Genomic DNA, 18,394 nt, shown 5'->3' on the forward strand with positions numbered 1-18,394 from the left:
AACTAAGAATAAAGGAGAGGTTTTTCTACTCCCTGCCTATTCCCTCAGACTTTAATTTGCCAAATTGGTATTAAGTTGTCCTCTCACAGGACACATAATCAGGTTTTATACTAAAAAACTATGCAGATATTCTCTCTACACATGACATAACATGTCTTAAATAAATTAGTCATATATGATGAAATCAAACAGTTAAATTGATTTGTTTTATAGATTTGTTGTATTAAAGTTAACTAGTGCCTCCAATAGTGTGCTGATTTTATGTAGTACCTAAGGAAAAGCTCATGATACAGACTCATTCATTACAAAGGATAATGGTGACCATGTGCTAATTCAGACTCTATCACTTTAGGAAGAAGCAACTATTGACCTTTGTACTCCAAATTATTCGCTGGAAATGAAAAAGATGATGATAGGCTAATTGGGACCCCCCTACCATGGAGAAAAGTGAATATTGACCTCTTTACTATAAATTAGACATCATGATCCTTTTCAACAGTAGCACCTACAGACCTTTTCTTCTAACTGGTTTCCCTGGCCTGGAGGCCTCGCATCCAATGATCTCCATTTTGTTTTGTGCCCTGTACCTAATTGCCCTTCTGGGTAACAGTGCAATCTTAGTGGTCATCTGGGTGGAACCATCACTTCATGCACCCATGTACTTTTTTCTCTCCATGCTGGCTGCCAGTGACCTGGGGCTCTGTGCTTCCACTCTGCCTACTCTGCTCAAGCTTTTCTGGTTCAATGTCCCTGAAATAGAGTTTGATGCCTGCCTCACCCAGATGTTCTTCATCCACATTTTCTCCCTAATGGAATCAGGCATCCTACTGGCCATGGCCTTTGACCGCTTTGTGGCCATCTCCAACCCACTCAGGTACACTACTATTTTGACTGATGTCACCATTGTCAAGATAGGCGTGGGGCTTTCGATAAGGGTTATGGCTGTCATCTTCCCAGCACCTTTTCTCCTTAAGCGACTGAAGTTTTGTGAGACCAATGAGCTATCCCACTCTTACTGTCTTCACCCTGATATAATCAAGCTTTCCTGTTCTGACCACCGCATCAATAGCATCTATGGCCTCATTATCATTCTCATCACCTTTGGAATGGACTCTTTGTTCATCCTCCTCTCTTATTTGAAGATCCTGATCATTGTGCTAGGCATTGCCTCTCAGGAAGAACAATTCAAGGCCCTCAACACTTGTGTCTCCCACATCTGTGCTGTGTTGCTGGTCTATGTTCCAATGCTGGGAGTGTCCATTATCCATCGCTTTGGGAAGCATGTTCCAGCTGTGGTGCACATTATCATGGGCTATGTGTACTTATTAGTCCCTCCTGTTCTCAACCCTGTCGTGTACTGCATTAAGACCCGGGAGATACGTACCCATATTCTGGGAAAGCTACTGAAAATATAGCAGAGAAAACTTTAGTGTCATTGCATATTTTTGAAAGAATGCCTATGAAATTAACTTCTACTTTGGGTGAAATATACATATATATGTATGTAACACTGGGAAGTATTTCTATGTTCATAATTCCAATACACATATTTATCTCCCTCATTATTCTGGGAGTTCATGAACATAGCAACAATATACTGTGACCTTTCTTTTGCCCGAGTAACTCAACTAAAATAGATGACTAATAATTTAACAAAGGATTACTTCTTACTAATCTATGTATTCAGAAAGGCACCAATATTCATAAAGTTCAGAGAACAAGGTAAAAAAAACAAAAACAAAACTATAAAACAGGTTAAAATTGAAGGCCAACTGGGGAATTAGAATGCCAAGTTGTAGTCTTTGGCTTGTGTTTGTATTTTCTTGATCAACATGAATAAAAGTACACTGTTTACTCTGATTGTCTACTGGAGAGTTTTTCCAAAGAATATTTTTTAGGGGGAAGATATTTATTTTTATTAATACAGCACCTACTATAGTTATGTTTTTCATCCTTAAAGTTATTAAAATAACTTAAAGAAAAAATAGTAGTAATAATTTATGTCAGTTAATTTTGAAGCATGTCCAGATTAATATGACAGAGGAGATAATTTATGAGCCAGGAAATAAGCTTCTTAGAGGTTGTGCAGTGCCCCATATTCCTCACACTGACATTTTGCTAGTTGACAAAGACTTTCTTAGATAGATCCACTTAGAAAACAATACCAAAATCTCCCACAACATATATTTACAAATCTTACATAGTGTCCTGCACATGCTTAGGAAGTTCATATTATATCTAAATGCTTGTATGGTAAAGAAGGTCTTATAGATGTAATTCATTACTTCTTCTGTGCTTCTAAAAAATCTAGAGTTTGCCTACCTCACCCTCAGTATAGACACTTGAGGAAACAGTGGACTTTTTCTGCCATTGTTGCTTTTAGTTATTCATTAATCATTTTTAATTTTAGTACCATTCCAGAAGTCTCAATTTTTGGAACTCAGTGCATTTATCTTACCTGAAAAACACTTTATTTGTCTCTTACTGTAGAGCATCTGATTCATTAAGACAGTATCTTAGTTATTTAGTATGACTATAACAGAAATACAAAAATTCATGTCCTTGCCACATGCAAAACACACTCACCCCTCACACCACTGTAAAAGTCTTGAATTCATTCCAAGATAAAAATCACATCTAGTGAAGCATCTAAATCAAGCTTGGGTGAGAATTTAGGCATATTCTATCCTGGGGCAAAATTCTATTTTACATCTGTGAACATGTGAAATCTAGACTACAAGCTATCTGTTTCCAAAGTACAATGTTGGAACAGGCACAAAGTAGACATTTCCATTACAAATGGGATAAATAGGAGGGAAAGAAGAGATAAAGGGTACCCAACTAGCCCAAAAACCAAGCAGAACAGTTTACATTAGGCTTGGAAATAATTCTCTGAGATGTTTTGGACAATGGTCCCACCCTCCAGACTCTGGATGTTGGCCACACCCTGTGGATGTTAGGTGGAGGCTCCTTGGCCCTGGGCTTCAGCCCCAATTTCCAGGCTCATTGGACAGTAACTCTGCTATCCCTTTTTCGGGTGGTCCCATTCTCTTATCCATCTGAGTGGTGACCCCATTCCCTTGGCCCTGGCAGGCCCTATCCTTCTGCCCCTTAAGCATGGGAGCTCCACCTCCTCAGCTTTGGGCAGCATCCCCATCACCCTGGCACACCTTCACAAAGAACCCTATACCTCAGAACCAAGTTGACCAAGATCCCATTCTTTGCAACCTGGGAGGCTGTAGCCCAATCCTTTGTGATCTAGGAGACTGTGCCCCAAAATTTTGGAACTAAGAAGGCCCTGCTTCCTTTGCTCCTTCCAACAGTTCTACTGATCTCTGGACTACTCCAGGAATGTTTTTTTTTTTTTTTCTCATAGTCTTGGAGGACAATTGATATATCTCCTTTGACCTGTTTCCTGCCTTAGAATCCCAAGAGGCAGACACGGTTCTCTCCTTTAATTCTTTCTCTGTCCCCTTTAGTCTAAACTAATGGGTTTTCTGCTATCATAGTTGGTTAGATCCATGAGTCACAGGCTTAATCTAAAAAAAAAAGTTTGTGCAGCCAAGTCCTTGGTAAGACTTCTAGGGCACATGTCCTTAGTTTACACACCAGAATTTTCCAATTATTTAAGCTTTGTTTTCATTTTGCACAGTTCATTTTTAAGTCCATCTCTTTCCTCTCACACTTTACTATAAGCAGCAAGAAAAACCATACAGTTCCTTTAAGGTTTTCCTTAGAAATTCCCTCAACCAAATATCCAAGTTCATCACTTACAAGTCTACCTTCCACCAAACAGATGAACATAATTCAGACAAGTTCTTTGCCACTGCATAAAAAATATTGCCCTTCCTCCATTGTTCAATGACATACTCATCATTTCCTTTTAAACTTCACTGAAACATAGTTATCTTCCACATTTCTAGCAACCTTCTGTTGCTGGCACTATATAGATTCTCTAAGATGATAGAGACTTTATAGTTCTCTCCTGGTTCCTTCTGAGCCCTCATCAGAATCACCTTTGATGTCCATAATTCTAACAGTCTCCTCAAAGCAATCTAGGCTTTTACTATTAGGCTCATTAAAACTCTTCCAGCCTCTACCCATTACCCAATTCCAAAACTACTTCCACATTTTAGGTATTTGTTCCAGGAACATTCCCACCTCTAGGTACCAAATTCTGTCTTAGTTATCTAGTGCTGCTCTAACAGAAATACCACCAGGGTATAGATAGCTTTAACAAACACAAATTTATTTTTTTTACAGTTTAAGAGGCCAAAAGTCTGAATTCAGGGTGCTGGCTCTAGGGGAATTCTTTCTGTGTTGACTCTGGAGGAAACTTTGTCTCCTCTGCTTGTTTCCAGGTTCCTTGGAGATCTCCCTGTGGCTCAGGATCAGTCTTCCCCTATCTCTGCTTCCTTACTTGCTTGTTTAATCTCTTTTACATCTCAAAAGAGATTGGCTCAAGACACACCTTTAACTAATCTTGTTCATTTACATAAATAGGAGAATTCATTCCCAAATGAGATTATAACAGGCATACAGGTTAGGAATTACAATGCATGTTTTTTGGGAACACAATGCAAACCATAACAGACAGTAAACATGTCTACCCTGTTCAATGATGTATTCACAGCAACAAGGAAAGTCCTAGAAATATTTCATAGCTGCATTCAAAAATCAGTACAAACAATTTTAACCTAGAATGAAGTCGTTGTATTTCCAAAGATTCTCTTATATAATAAACATGCTGCTTAATTCGTGAATGATTAGTTTTCATTGTACAGTGAATAATTCAGTACCAGGAGTCACAAGGACCATTTTACTTCCTTTTAATGATGGTTGGCTATGCTTAAGTTTCTAAGAAAGTCAGGCCTCATCATTGCATTCATTGTGAGATTATTTTCCCTTTTTTGCCCGATGTCTTATCTTCACTATTTCTAAGAAACTGTGATTTTATAAATTTGATGTGTAAACAGTGGGTGGTAATCTGTTTATTTTAAGACAATTAAAAAAAAAGGTAAAGAATATAGATATCTTAGTTCTTTATTTTCAGTTTGGTCATCTTGAGTTAGATAAACCTGGAAAATGGCACGACATTCCAAAATTTATCTTAGAAGAGCAGCCCCAGAGGTGATCCAGAACCTCAGTCTAGGGCTATCTACTCAACATACATTAGTAACTTTATATTTTCCTCAATATGATTGCCACATGTATGTGGAAATATGATCAGGTTGAGAAGATCCACGGTGAGAGATGTTCTCTACCCCTCTGAAAAAACAGATCACCATATGTTGAGTTTTTTCTTTGTATAAGTAATTTAGAATCCAGAATCCAGATTGACCTTTGTTTGGATCCAAATTGTCTATGTACTGAGTGACTTTTGTCAGATTAATTCGTATCTCTGAACCTCAGTTTCCTTAATGATAAAATGAAGGTAGTATTAATTTCCTGGGTTGTTGTGATGGATAAATGAAATATCATATATGATACAAAAGAGTATGTGTGTATGTGTGTGTGCCTGTGTATTTCTTGATCTATTTCCTCATGAGGAGTTACTAGCTCCTTCCAACGACTTTTAACCACTCCATAGGATGGCTCCATAACCCAGGCCTTGTCCTTGTGTGCCTGGAAATCCCAAAGTTTCATGACTCATTACTTTTCTTATATCACATGACTGCAATAGCCCTATGACGTATGTGCACATGTCTAGTATGAATAAAGGGAAACAATGTCATAGAATCAAGGATAATTTTTCATTTCAGAATTCTTAGGTAATTCCATATACACCTAATGGTGTTTTGAGTTTACACATCGAAATATTATACATAAGGATAGGTAGTGTGGTGAGTCTCTGTTTCAAGCAAGTTTTAAAATTCCAAAAATATATCCCAGAAGATATCACACGATTGATCCCAATTTATAGTAAGCTATTTTAATACGACTTCCAACTAGAGCTGAAATGCACACTCAGTATCTAGTATGTGCAACACTGCAGAATAATTGATGTTATTACTAGAGCATTCCTCTTGAGTAGTCAAGAGTTAATAGGAACCTCAAGTAAAGCAAAGGAGGAGGGATGTCCAGAAGAATAAAAAAAAAAAATTTTTTTTTTTTATTCTATACCCTCTCTAAAGTAGCAATGCGTGAGTAATAAAAGAGCACAGAATACGTCTCAAAAAATTTGAACTTTCCGATCGGAAGAGAAAGGCTGTTCCTGCAAGGCTGTAGCAACCAAGCTGCCCAGAGATGTCAGGTGAGAAGAAAACTCTGGATTTAGCTTAGCTTAGAAACTTAAACAAGATAGAAAAATAGTTAAACTCTAACATGTAATACAAGAAACTACAGCTTTATAACACTGTCCTTTGAGGATGTGTATGTTACCTTTCCAAAAGGCAAACCTGACTAGTTTTGGAGAATGATGCTAACCCAAATAGAAGACTAGAAGGAATTTATGTAAAAATTTTAAGAACAGAGAAGAAGAGGTTTCAAGTTCTATACTAATATTGATCAGTCTCTTGCTTAAACACTAACACATCCCAAGACCAGACAGAGTAGTTTAAAAAAAAAATGCTAAAAACCCACATATAGGAAGTGGCAATAATATGACATCTGGTAGTGCCATGCCTGGAATAGTTAAAATGCATTTTTATTGAATGAATGGAGAAGTGGATCCCTTGGACACTCAGCCATCTTCTTTATCTATAACAACCCAAATACTATAAATGCAGATTTAAAAAAATTCTGATCATGCTTCTGAAGCTGTTTCCTACCGTCTCAGTTTTGGTCATGCAAAGTGTATGATTTTAATTAAGTATATAGAATTGAAAATGATATTCCTGATTGGAATTTTTATACAGTGAATGGAATAATAAATAAAGGCAGTGACTAGTAGACAGGATGCTTATATTTCTTGTCTTCATCACTGGAACAAGGAAAATGACGTTTTGAGGAGGATGGAGTTTTTGATTCTCAAGAACACATTCTTGGGTCAAAGATTGATTTCAAGGAACATTTTAATATTTGGATAACCATCACAGTCAAAACCCTATATCAAATTAAAAAAAAAAAAAAAAAAAAAACCTGAAGTATGCCCAGAGCAAGTCTCCTTGGGATAAAGAAGTGGTAGCTCATGGAAGCGCTCTCATTGCTAATACATTGTGTATTCATTTGATAATTTGTTGTAAGTCTGCCTTCCATGACCTACAATGTAAGCAGTGTATCCACTTTGAAAATCACTGTATCACTCTAATCTATTTCAGATAGAGGTTATCAGTATTCATTAAATAAATGGTTGAAGAAATATAAGAACAAATGAGCAATTCTTAATTCATATAATGAATAAGGTGCTGCCCTTTTTTACTGATTATAAATGAACTACCTGTGTACACAAAATAAATATTATTTTTGTGTCTTTTAAAAAAAACTTATTCTTGATACTAACAATTACTCTTAAGCTCATAAGATTATTTGCTTTCTTAATTTCCCTCCATTTGTAGTTTAAACAAAAACATGAGCTAACATGCTATAATGACTAATGTTTAACCTGTTTCAGGATGGAACAAAATAGTGAGCAACCCCTGGGATAATTCACAACTATAATATCAACGAGAGACATGAATTTTGGGATTTCATTTTAACACAAATGCATGGTTGAATGTTGCTTATTAAAAGCTGCTTGGATCAATTTTAATAAAGATCTTTTCTGTGTTTTCCTTTCTCTAAGTTAGGTCATATTAGCTGAGGCAATAAACAATGTAGAAATAATGTAGAAGGGAAGGTCCTTTTAGACTTTGATTACCGGATGTATAATTGGATATGACATGGCACCTTTCAATAACATAGTCAGGGTCAGCTTAAAAATGCATTAATTAGGTTAGTAATCATTCAGGTTATAGTATAGATACTCTCAGATTCTGAAACTCAATATTAGAGGGAAACAACTATGCCTCAGAAAATGCATTTTATTCTAGAAAGGGCATGCAGCTCTGGCATCATGGTTCCTGTCAAGAGCACCAACTCCAAATTCTCCACGTTCCTCCTGACAGGCATCCCTGGACTGGAGGCTCTTCACATCTGGATCTCCATACCCTTCTGTGCCATGTTCTTCATTACCTTGGTGGGCAACACGACCATCATGACAGTTATCTGGAAGGAGCAGACCCTCCATGTGCCTATGTACCTCTTCCTGGCCATGCTGGCTGCCTCTGATCTAGGTCTGTCCCTCTTCACCTTCCCCACAATGCTGAGGATCTTCTGGCTAGATGCTCGAGAGAGGACTTTCTCTTCTTGTTTCACCCAAATGTTCTTTATTCAAACTTCCAGAAATTTGAGTCTGCTGTTATTCTAGTGAAGGCCTTTGACTGGTATGTGGCTATTTCTCGTCCATTGCACTACTCCTCCATCCTCACTAGTAGAGTGATTGCTAGGATAGGTTTGGCTGTTTTTGTGCAAACTTTGGCTGTAGAGGTGACCCTTCCCATCCTCTTGAGGAGGCTATGCTTCCGCCACTCCAATGTACTTTCCCATTCCTACTGCCTGCATCCTGACATCATAAAGCTCTCTTGTTCCAACACTAGGATCAATAGCAGCTTGGGATTGTTTGCGGTCCTCTCCACCATGGGATTTGACCTTTTACTTATTCTCCTGTCTTATGTGCTGATTCTGAAAACTGTACGGAGCATCTCTTCACATGGTGGCCGCCTGAAGGCCCTCAACACTTGCATTTCCCACCTCTCTGCTGTGGTCCTCTTCTTTACTCCCATAATCTGCTTGTCTATTTTACACTGCTTTGGCCCATGGCTTCCCTCACACATCTGTGTGCTTAAGGCCAGCATGCATTTCCTCATTCCTCCTCTGATGAATCCCATTGCCTATGTGGTGAAAACCAAGCAGATGCAGGAGAAAATACTTAGGTTTTTCATCAAAAAAAGACATGGCAAATCAAAGTAACATTTTTTTAAAAATATATGGTATATGAATAGTGTGATTCACATTCAATCAGCACCTTTTGATTCTAAGTAGACAGGGACATCTTGGTGTACTGTATTTTGTCAACCACACAATTTTCTTTTTCAGCTACAGCTCTCCTGAAGCCTAATTATGGAAGTTGCTTTTATGAGAATCACTAATCATAGCCTGAAAAGCCATTTAAAAATATGGTATGGTATTGGCCTTAGTGTTCTAAAAGAAAAACTCAGCATTGTAGTTTGTTTCATTTTGTGTTTATTATTCACTTATACTGTTTATTAAATTACACATATATAAATATATACACATATACAATATACATATATAAAATATTATCTATTTATGTATTTTATTCTTTGTCCCCAAGTCTCTCTGTAAGTTTGAAGTTTCATATCAGCCAACACAGATTAAACCAGTTAAGGAGAGTAAGTGTTTTGAGAATTCATAATCAGCTTGAATAAAATATTGATGATGTGCTTAATTCTAGTGACACAACCATAAAGACATTAGTAAACATTTTATTTCTTCCATGTTGTTGAGGCAAAGCCCAGGTCTTCAAGTAGAAAAATAATAATAATAATTAAAAATTATTAAACAACCAACGAAGTTATTTACTCATCTGGGTTTTAGCTAATCCATAGATGAAGTAACTGCTATCTTGAGCTTTTCATCACAAGACACTCTTAAAATTTCTCATTTACCAAATAAATGACACCCATTTATAACTGTATAAACTAAGGGAAATTCGCCTGTTTCTTGTCTACATCAAACATTCTTGCAGGATTGATTAGTGCTATTTTCTAACTCGGATGGCACCCATGAAAAATTTAGAATGCTGGTCTGTTTGGCTAAGTTTATTAAAATAAACTGCTCCTGTGTTTGAAATCTAATTTCATGTTTGCTTCTCTTAATTTTTTCTCTCGTTTTTTATATATTCACGTGTGATCCTTGATAACACCTGGGGACATATCAACTCTGTGCTAATACGTTCTAGTATTCATCATTTTCTCGTACTTGTCATACCCATCCTTTTTCTTTATTCCTTTAGTAATAGACAACCCTTTGATGGCTACTGCTTAGGTTATTTCATCTTTGGAAATTTCCCTGCCAAATTAAATTCTATTCCTTCAATCATATCAACATTTATTATTCATTCTCTGTGTCTTCTTTGAGGATCCCTAGCGGCACAGTGGTTAAGACCTCAGCTGTTAACCACAGGGTAAGGAGTTTGAATCCCCCAGCTGCTGTGTGGAAAAAGATGTGGCAGTCAGGTTCTGTAAGATTATAGCCTTGGAAACACCATGGGGCAGTTTTCCTCTGTCCGATTGGGTTGCTATGAGTTCGAATTAACTGAATAGCAACAGGTTTGGTTTTGTTTTTGGATATGTTCTTTACTTTTTTTTTTTTTTTTAAACTGCTTCATTGACATATAGTATACATCCCATAAAATTTACCCATTTATGTGTATATTTCTGTGGTTTTTAGTGTATTCCCAGAATTGTTCAACTATCACATTATCTAATATTATTACATTTCTATCACCCTCTAAAATAAATCTCATGTCCGCTATCAGTCAGTTTCCATTCTTAACGCCAGGCCTAGACAACTACGAACTATTTCTAATTGTCCTTACAGATTTGCATTTTCTGAGAATTTTGTATAAACAAAACCCATACATTATGTGGTGTTTTGTGTCTGGCTTCTTTTACTTGTTGTGTGCTGTTGAGTCAAATCTGACTCATAATGTTTTTGAGGTGCATCCATGTTGCAATATGTATCAATTTGCTGTTGTTAGTTGCTGTCCAGTCAGCTTGGACTCACAGTGACCTCGTGTATAACAGAATGAAACATTGCCTGTATCAATACTTTATTCTTTTTATTGCCAAACAGTGTTTCTTTTTATATACAGATGACGTTGTGTCTATCCCTTCACCAGTTGATGGACATTTGGGTTACTTCAGGTTGGAATTATTATGAATAATGCTGTTATGAATGTTATCACAAAAGTCTATGTGAACATATGTTTTCATTTCTCTTGGTTAGATACATAGGGGTGAAATTACTAGTTTATATGATCGTACTCTTAAATATTTTGAAGAATTGCCAAAGGTCTTTCAATGTGGTGGCACTCTTTTACGTTCAAAGCTGCGATAAATAAGTGTTTCAATTTCTCTAAATCCTTACAAATATTTGTGATTGTCTTTTTGATTGTACCCAGTCTGACGGGTAGAAGTGGTATATCATTGTGGTTTTGATTTGCATTACCCTATAAACTAATGATATTAATCACCTTTTCATATGTTTATTGCACATTTATACATTTCTTGGAGAAATATCTATTCAAGTTATTTATTGTTTTGTTGTTTGTTTTGTTTCTTAATTGTGCCATTTGTCTACTTATTATTGAGTTGCAAAAGTTATTTATATATTCTGAACTCAAGTTGCTTATTGGACATATGATTTGTAAACATTTTCACCCAGCCTGTGGATTGTCTTTTTTACGTTCTTGATGCTGCTTTGAAAGGGAAAAGCTCTTAATTTCGACTAAGTCAATTTTTTAAGTCTTTTATCTCTTGTGATTTTGGTCTCTGCCACTTGGGCCATATGACCCAGCTGATCAATGTTACTTGAAGTGTCAGTGGCAGCTAGAGAAGTTATTTGGAGTCTTTGGTGTGCCCCTATTTTTGAATCTCAGTGCAGACCCTTATGATTTTGGAGCAAAACCTTGCCATTCTTTGCAGATTAATACTCTCCTTTTGAGAAACTGATTTTGGCTAGTTACCGGGCCTTAGTAGAGACTTAATGTTTGACCATGTGCTACCAAGTCACCATGTGGCCTGAAAATCCCATCGTGAAATGAGTTTTGTTTGACCCACAGAGATAACATCAGACGTGCACAGCAGCACTCCATCATTTAGTTGAAGTGGTATATACGAGATCAGGCTCAAGCAGAACCTGAAGACACTAGTAAGTTGCCTGAGGAATTGGCCTAAATAACCATGGTCTCCACTCCTCTCACATTTCATTTCTGTCTCTCAGTTTGTACCTATGGCCCCAAGGCATGTTCTTTATGATCAGTTGCCTGAGGAAGAGAAAACCTGTGCCTGGTTTACTGATGATTCTGTGTGATACTCAGGCTCCAGCCAGCTGGACAGCAGCAGCACTACAGCCTATTATAGGAACTCCCTGAGGGACACTGGAAAAGGGAATCCTCTCAATGGGCAGAATTTTGAGCAGTGCCCCTGGTTGTTCACTTTGCTTGGAAGGAGAAATGGCCACATGTGTGATTGTATACTGATTCATAGGCTTTGGCCAATGGTTTGGCTGAATGGTCAGGGAATTGGAAGTAACATGATTAGAAAATTGGAGACATGGAGGTATGAGGAAGACATACGTGGATAGACCTCTCTGCATGTCCAAAGAGGTGAAGATATTTGTGTCACATATGAACACTCACCAAGGGCCTCCTCCCCAGAGGAGTATTTTAACAATCAAGTGGTTAGGATGATGTGATCTGTGGAAGCCAGTCAAACTATATTCCTACCCACTTCCATCATTTTCCCATGGGCTTACGAACTAAGTGACCAGTGTTGGGGCAATGTTCTCCAGGAATATGTACATGCTGTAAACCAGCGTATGGTGCTGTTTCTACCATAACCAAAACTCATGGGTCCAAGAATTAAGGGCTGAAAATGGGAATGACACCCCTCACTATTACCTCTAGTGTCCCACTCACAAAGTATTTTCTTTCTGCCCCCATGAACTTCTGCTTGGAGAGTCTAGAGGCCTTCATTCCAAAGGTAGGAATCCTCCTACCTGAACACACAACACTTACTCCATTGAACAGGAAGTTAAAAGTACCACCTTGCCACTTGGAGCAAAGAAAGGAGTTACTGTATTGGTTGTTGTGATTGATCCTGATTACCAAGGGGAAATTGGATTGATGCTACATAGTAGAGGTAAAAAAGAGTATGTCTAGAATACATGAGATTACTTAGGACGTCTCTTATTACAACCACACACTGTCAATAAAGCCAATGGAAAACTACAGCAACACAATTCCAACATGACTACTAATGGCACAGACCCTTCAGGAATGAAGCTTTGAGTCACCTCACTAGGCCAAGAAGCACAACCATCTAAGATGCTTGTTGAGGGCAAAGGGAACATGGAAAGGGGGGCAGAAGAAGGTATTTCTAAACACCAGTTATAAGCATTTGACCAGTTCCAGAAATGAGAACAGTCATTGTCATGAGTATTCCTTCCTTGTTTGAGTGCATCAAATATTTTTGTTTTCTTAACTTATAAAATATGATGTAAATGGGATAGTATGTTTTCAGTTGTAGCCGGTTAAGGGCAAATATGACTTTATAATTATCTTTATCTAGGGATTTTGTGTGGTTTAAAGAGGTGTTATAGGTGTCACATTAACAAGGGGTGGATTGTAAGGGTCAAGGTTGTGTGTCAATTTGGATGGGCCTTGATTCTTAGTGGTTTGGCATTATGATGCAGTTTGTCAGTTACGTTATGATATAATCATCTACATGATGAGATCGTCTACAAGTAGCCAATCAGTTGAAATGAAGTTTCTTGGGGGTGTTGTCGGCATCCAGTAGATATGGATTTCCTGGCAAAGCTTGCTAGCTTTTGTTGATTTGGATCCTGCATCCAGCCCGTCATCATCTGGCATTCGGTTCTGGGGATTTGAGCAAGTAGCTTGCTATATGACCTGCTAATTTTGGGATTCTTTGGCTTCTGCAGCCTGTGAGCCAGCAGGATACTTTCTAAACTGCTGATCTTATATTCTTCAGCCTCTGTGGCCTGTGAGCCAGCACCCTGACATCTGACCTGCTGATCTTGGGTTTGTCAGCGTCTGCACTACATGAGTCAGAAGAAACCTCCAGCCTGATGCCTGCCTGACTCATGGACTTAGAACTTTTAAGCCTCTACAATTCTGTGAGCCATTTCACTGAGTTAAATCTCTCTCTCTCTCTCTCTCTATACATATATATCCTTCACTGGTTTTGCTTCTCTAGAGAATTCAGCCTAAGGCAACTATTGAGCACACTGGTAATATTTATTTAGACACCACTTTTTGGGTTAGCAATTTATACAAACCTTTTAGAAATTAATTTGGTGGAATAGATAAAATGTTTTAAAGGAAGTCTTTAGCTTTTATATATATATATATTTTAGCTAAAATTAGGTCCAGCTGCATATAACAAAGCAAACCAAAGAAACAAATAAAACTAAAATATTGACAAAATATTTTTATTAACTATGTATTTTGAAGCCAATTCCCATCACTGCCTAGGACTCAAGATCCAGCCCTCTTTTTTATATACTCACACATCCATTCAGGAACAGGTGATCTGATCTATAACTTGACACATTATTTAAATTGCATAAATGTTTTCCACAAGATTATTTCTTGAGAAATACACGTTGGCCACAAAAGTCTGAAAAATTGTGGAATATTATTGGATTTTTTATATTACCATCTAATACACAATATTATATGTTTTGATTAAAGTGTTGCTCCTTGTTATCAATACCCACCAAAAAACCCACTGCCGTTGAGTTGATTCTGACTCATAGCGACCCTATAGGACAGAGTAGAGCTGCCCCATAGAATTTCCAAGGACACTGTGCAAAATGATGGTGGACACAGTGTATTAATCCATTCCACTTATTTCTGTGATACAGTACCTCAGGTAATTTGTGTCTCTGGTTTTCACTAAATAAACCTCGAACATTAGCATACACCAGAATAAATAAAGGGGCTCAATCTACAAATCACCATCATCATCACTATCTGTGTTTACAGGGTATATAACTACCCTATAAAATATTCTACTAACTAAAACTGTAAGTTTCAAGTGTACTGTTTCATTGATAGCTCTAGTTTTTCCCGTCATATCCTAACAAGAGCTACTTTCTTTTGGGAGCTTCTACCATTTTCAATGATCCAGAGACTTTTGAAATCACAGATTCCATTATTTTACTTTACAGATATAACTTTTATCTTCCTGAATTCCTTCTTGCCTCCCCTATTCCCTTGTTGGAAACAATTCCCTTGAATTGCTCTAAGATCCCATTCAAATTGCTGTCCACCCAAAGTGAACTTCTAGTTTCTCAGTCTGAAATCTGAATGCCTTTTAAATTATCAAGAAATGTATATTATCTACAGAGTCTTAAGAAATACTGTTAAGAAGAATAAAGTAGCAGGCTTTGTACTGCCTGACTTCAGAACACACTACACAGCTATGGTAGTTAAAATATCCTATGACTGGTGCGACACAGACACATTGACCAATGCAACAGAATTGAGAACCCAGATGTAAATCCAACCACCTATGGTCATGTGATCTTTGACAAAGGCCCAAAGCCACAAAATGGGAAAAAGACAATCTTTTTAACAAATTGTGTTGGTAAAACAGGGTGTCAATCTGTTAAACCGGACCCATTCCTTACACTATACACAAAAACTAATTCGAATGCATCAAAGAACTAAATACAAAACAAAACCTATAAAGATTATGGAAGAAAAAATAGTGCCAAGTCTAGAGGTCCTAATACACAGCATTAACAGTATGTAAACCATAACAAACAAGACACAAACACCAGAAACCAAGCTAGATAACTGGTATCTTCTAAAACTTAAACACATACTCATGAAAAGATTTCACCAAAAGAGTAAAAAGGGAACCTACAGACTGGAAAAAAAAATTGGCTATGGCATATCTGTCAAAGGTCTAATCTCTAAAAAGCATATAATAAAAGCCTACACATCTACAACAAAAAGACAAATAATCCAATTAAAAAATGAGCAAAGAATGTGAACAGACAGTTCACCAAAGAAGATATCGAGGTGACTAGCAGACACATGAGGAAGTACTTACGATAACTAACCATTAGAGAAATGCAAATTAAAACTACAATAAGATGTCATCTCACCCCAACATTACTGGCACTAATCAAAAAAACAGAAAATAACAAATGTTGGAGAGGCTGCAGGGACATTGGAACTCTTATGAACCTCTAGTGGGAATGCAAAATGGTACAATCATTTTGGAAAGTGATACTGCACTTCCTAAAAAGATAGAAATAGCAATACCATATGATCCACCAATCCCACTCCTAGGAATGCATTCTAGAGAAATAAGAGCAGTTACATAAATAGACATATGCACACCCATGTTCATTGCAGCATTGTTCACAATAGCAAAAAGATGGGAATACCCTAAGTGCCCATCAACAGATGAATGGATAAACAAACTATGCTACATACCCACAATGGAATACTATGCAAAGTTGAAACGTCTCACAACAGGGATGAATCTGGAGGACATTATGCTGGAGATTACGTCAATCACAAAAGGACAAATAATGTATGAGACCACTATTATAAAAACTCACGAAAAGGTTTACACAAAGATAGAAACAATCTTGGATGGCTACTAGGGAGAGGAGAGATGGGATGGGGAAGGAAAACACTATTTAGACAGTAAATAGTAACTTTGGTGAAGGGTACAACAGTACATTATACTGGGGAAATCAGCACAACTTGACCAAGGCAAAGTCATAGAAGTTTCATAGACATATCCAAATTCCTTGAGCGACTCAGTTACTGGGCTCAGGGCTGAGGCTTATAGTCTAGGGGTACACCTACCTCAATCAGCATAACATAGTTTATAAAGAAAATGTCCTACATTCAGCTTTGATGAGTAGTGTCTGAGGACTTAAAAGCTTATGAGCAGCCATCTGATATACATCTACTTATCCCATCCCATCTGGAGCAACAGAGAATGAAGAAAACCAAAGACACAAGGGAAAGATTAGTCCAAAGGACTAATGGATCACAGCTACCACAGCCTCCACCAGACTGAGTCCAGCACAACTAGATGGTGCTTGGCTACCACCACTGACTGCTCTGACAGAGATCACAAGAGAGGATCTGGGATAAAGCTGGAGAAAAATGTAGAACAAAATTCTAACTCACAAAAATAGACCAGACTTACTGTTCTGACAAAGACTGGAGAAACTCCTAGAGTATGGCCCACGGACACCCTTTTAACTCAGGGCTGAAGTTACTCCTGAAGTTCACCCTGCAGTCAAAGATTAGATAGGCCTATACAACAAACAATAATAACACACACAGTTCAACCATCTATACAAGACTAAATGGCTACACCAGCCCAAAAGCAAAGACAAGAGAGCAGGAGGGGACAGGAAAACTGGATGAATGGAAATGGTGAACCTGAGGTCGACAAGTGAAGAGTGTGGACATTTTGTGGGGTTGGCAACCAATGTCACAAAACAATACGTGTATAAATTCTTTAATGAGAAACTAATATTCTGTGTAAACTTTCACCTAAATCACAAACAAAAAAAATAAATAAAAATAAAATAAAAGGTTACAGCCTTGGAAACACTATGGGGCAGTTCTACTCTGTGCTATAGGGTCGCTATGAGTTGGAATTGAATGACGGCAATTTTTTTTTTTTTTTAAGGATACATTAAAAAAATAGTATATGTCTACATATGTATACACATGTACATATATATATATACTTGCAGAACTGTTGCGTTCCTTAGTTTCACATTCACTCTGTGAGGTGAGCTGAAAAGGTGCAGGTTCTGTTTGAACTGTGCCTAAGCATTCTTCCTCCTTAAAACAGAAATGGTGTTGTATTTCACAGGGCTCCTATCATGAGTGTGGAGTTGTCCCTTTGATGGAGAAAATGAGCACCCTTATAAGAGGAATCCTGGGATGTAAAGAGTTTGGGATGCATTACGAGCATCATGAAGTTGAAGTTCATAAGGGCAAAGCGTTCAGGAGGCTACCTATTTAAATATTCTGAGAGGGAAGAGTAAGCTGTGGCTTGTGCAGTAACTCACTCTTAGCTGGAGTGAGGTACAACAAGAATACCAACTTTTGTTTAGTTCCCTTACAGGAATTTGCTCATCGGTTTACTCATTCCAGTAATCACATATTGCAATCATAATCACAAATTCCTACTAAATTCTCTTGGTTCAAGGTGAGGTCCAGATTGGGCATGCTGCATGGATCTATAGAGGCTTCTCCTCTACCTTACAGATACCCTGTGTCCCATGGGTATACCAGGAGCTGCTCATCATTTATGTTGAGGAGTGCTGCATGTGTTTTACAATGCCGTCTAATTTCTCAGTTCAAAAACTGTGAGCACCTACACTATGCCATGAACTCTGAATGTGACAGGAGAAAGAGATGGTATGTTCTGTTTGAATATTGCTTTCCACATATAGGTCTTAAAGTCATCAGCTAAAACAGAAGTGTGGCATGTCATGAACTGTAGGAGCCCGTGGCAGAGAATAGGTAGGATAATTAGAATTTTTTGTACAAAAATTAAAAAAAGTATGGTTTTATAAAAAAGAAAAAAAGAAA

At 37.5% G+C, this 18,394-nt stretch overlaps 1 protein-coding gene and 1 pseudogene across 1 annotated transcript; both read left to right on the plus strand.

Annotated features, from left to right (window-relative positions):
- Positions 1 to 385: 385 nt before the first annotated feature.
- On the plus strand, positions 386 to 1,415 carry LOC100663091 (olfactory receptor 51L1-like). Its single transcript, XM_003421458.3, has one exon. The coding sequence runs from the start codon at positions 483 to 485 to the stop codon at positions 1,413 to 1,415; it is 933 nt and encodes a 310-aa protein (XP_003421506.2). The 5' UTR covers positions 386 to 482.
- A 6,454-nt stretch (positions 1,416 to 7,869) lies between these two features.
- On the plus strand, positions 7,870 to 8,949 carry LOC100662803 (olfactory receptor 51G2-like; annotated as a pseudogene).
- The last annotated feature ends 9,445 nt before the right edge of the window (positions 8,950 to 18,394 follow it).

Source organism: Loxodonta africana, chromosome 7 (genome assembly GCF_030014295.1).
Source record: "Loxodonta africana isolate mLoxAfr1 chromosome 7, mLoxAfr1.hap2, whole genome shotgun sequence".
Taxonomy (NCBI): domain Eukaryota; kingdom Metazoa; phylum Chordata; class Mammalia; order Proboscidea; family Elephantidae; genus Loxodonta; species Loxodonta africana.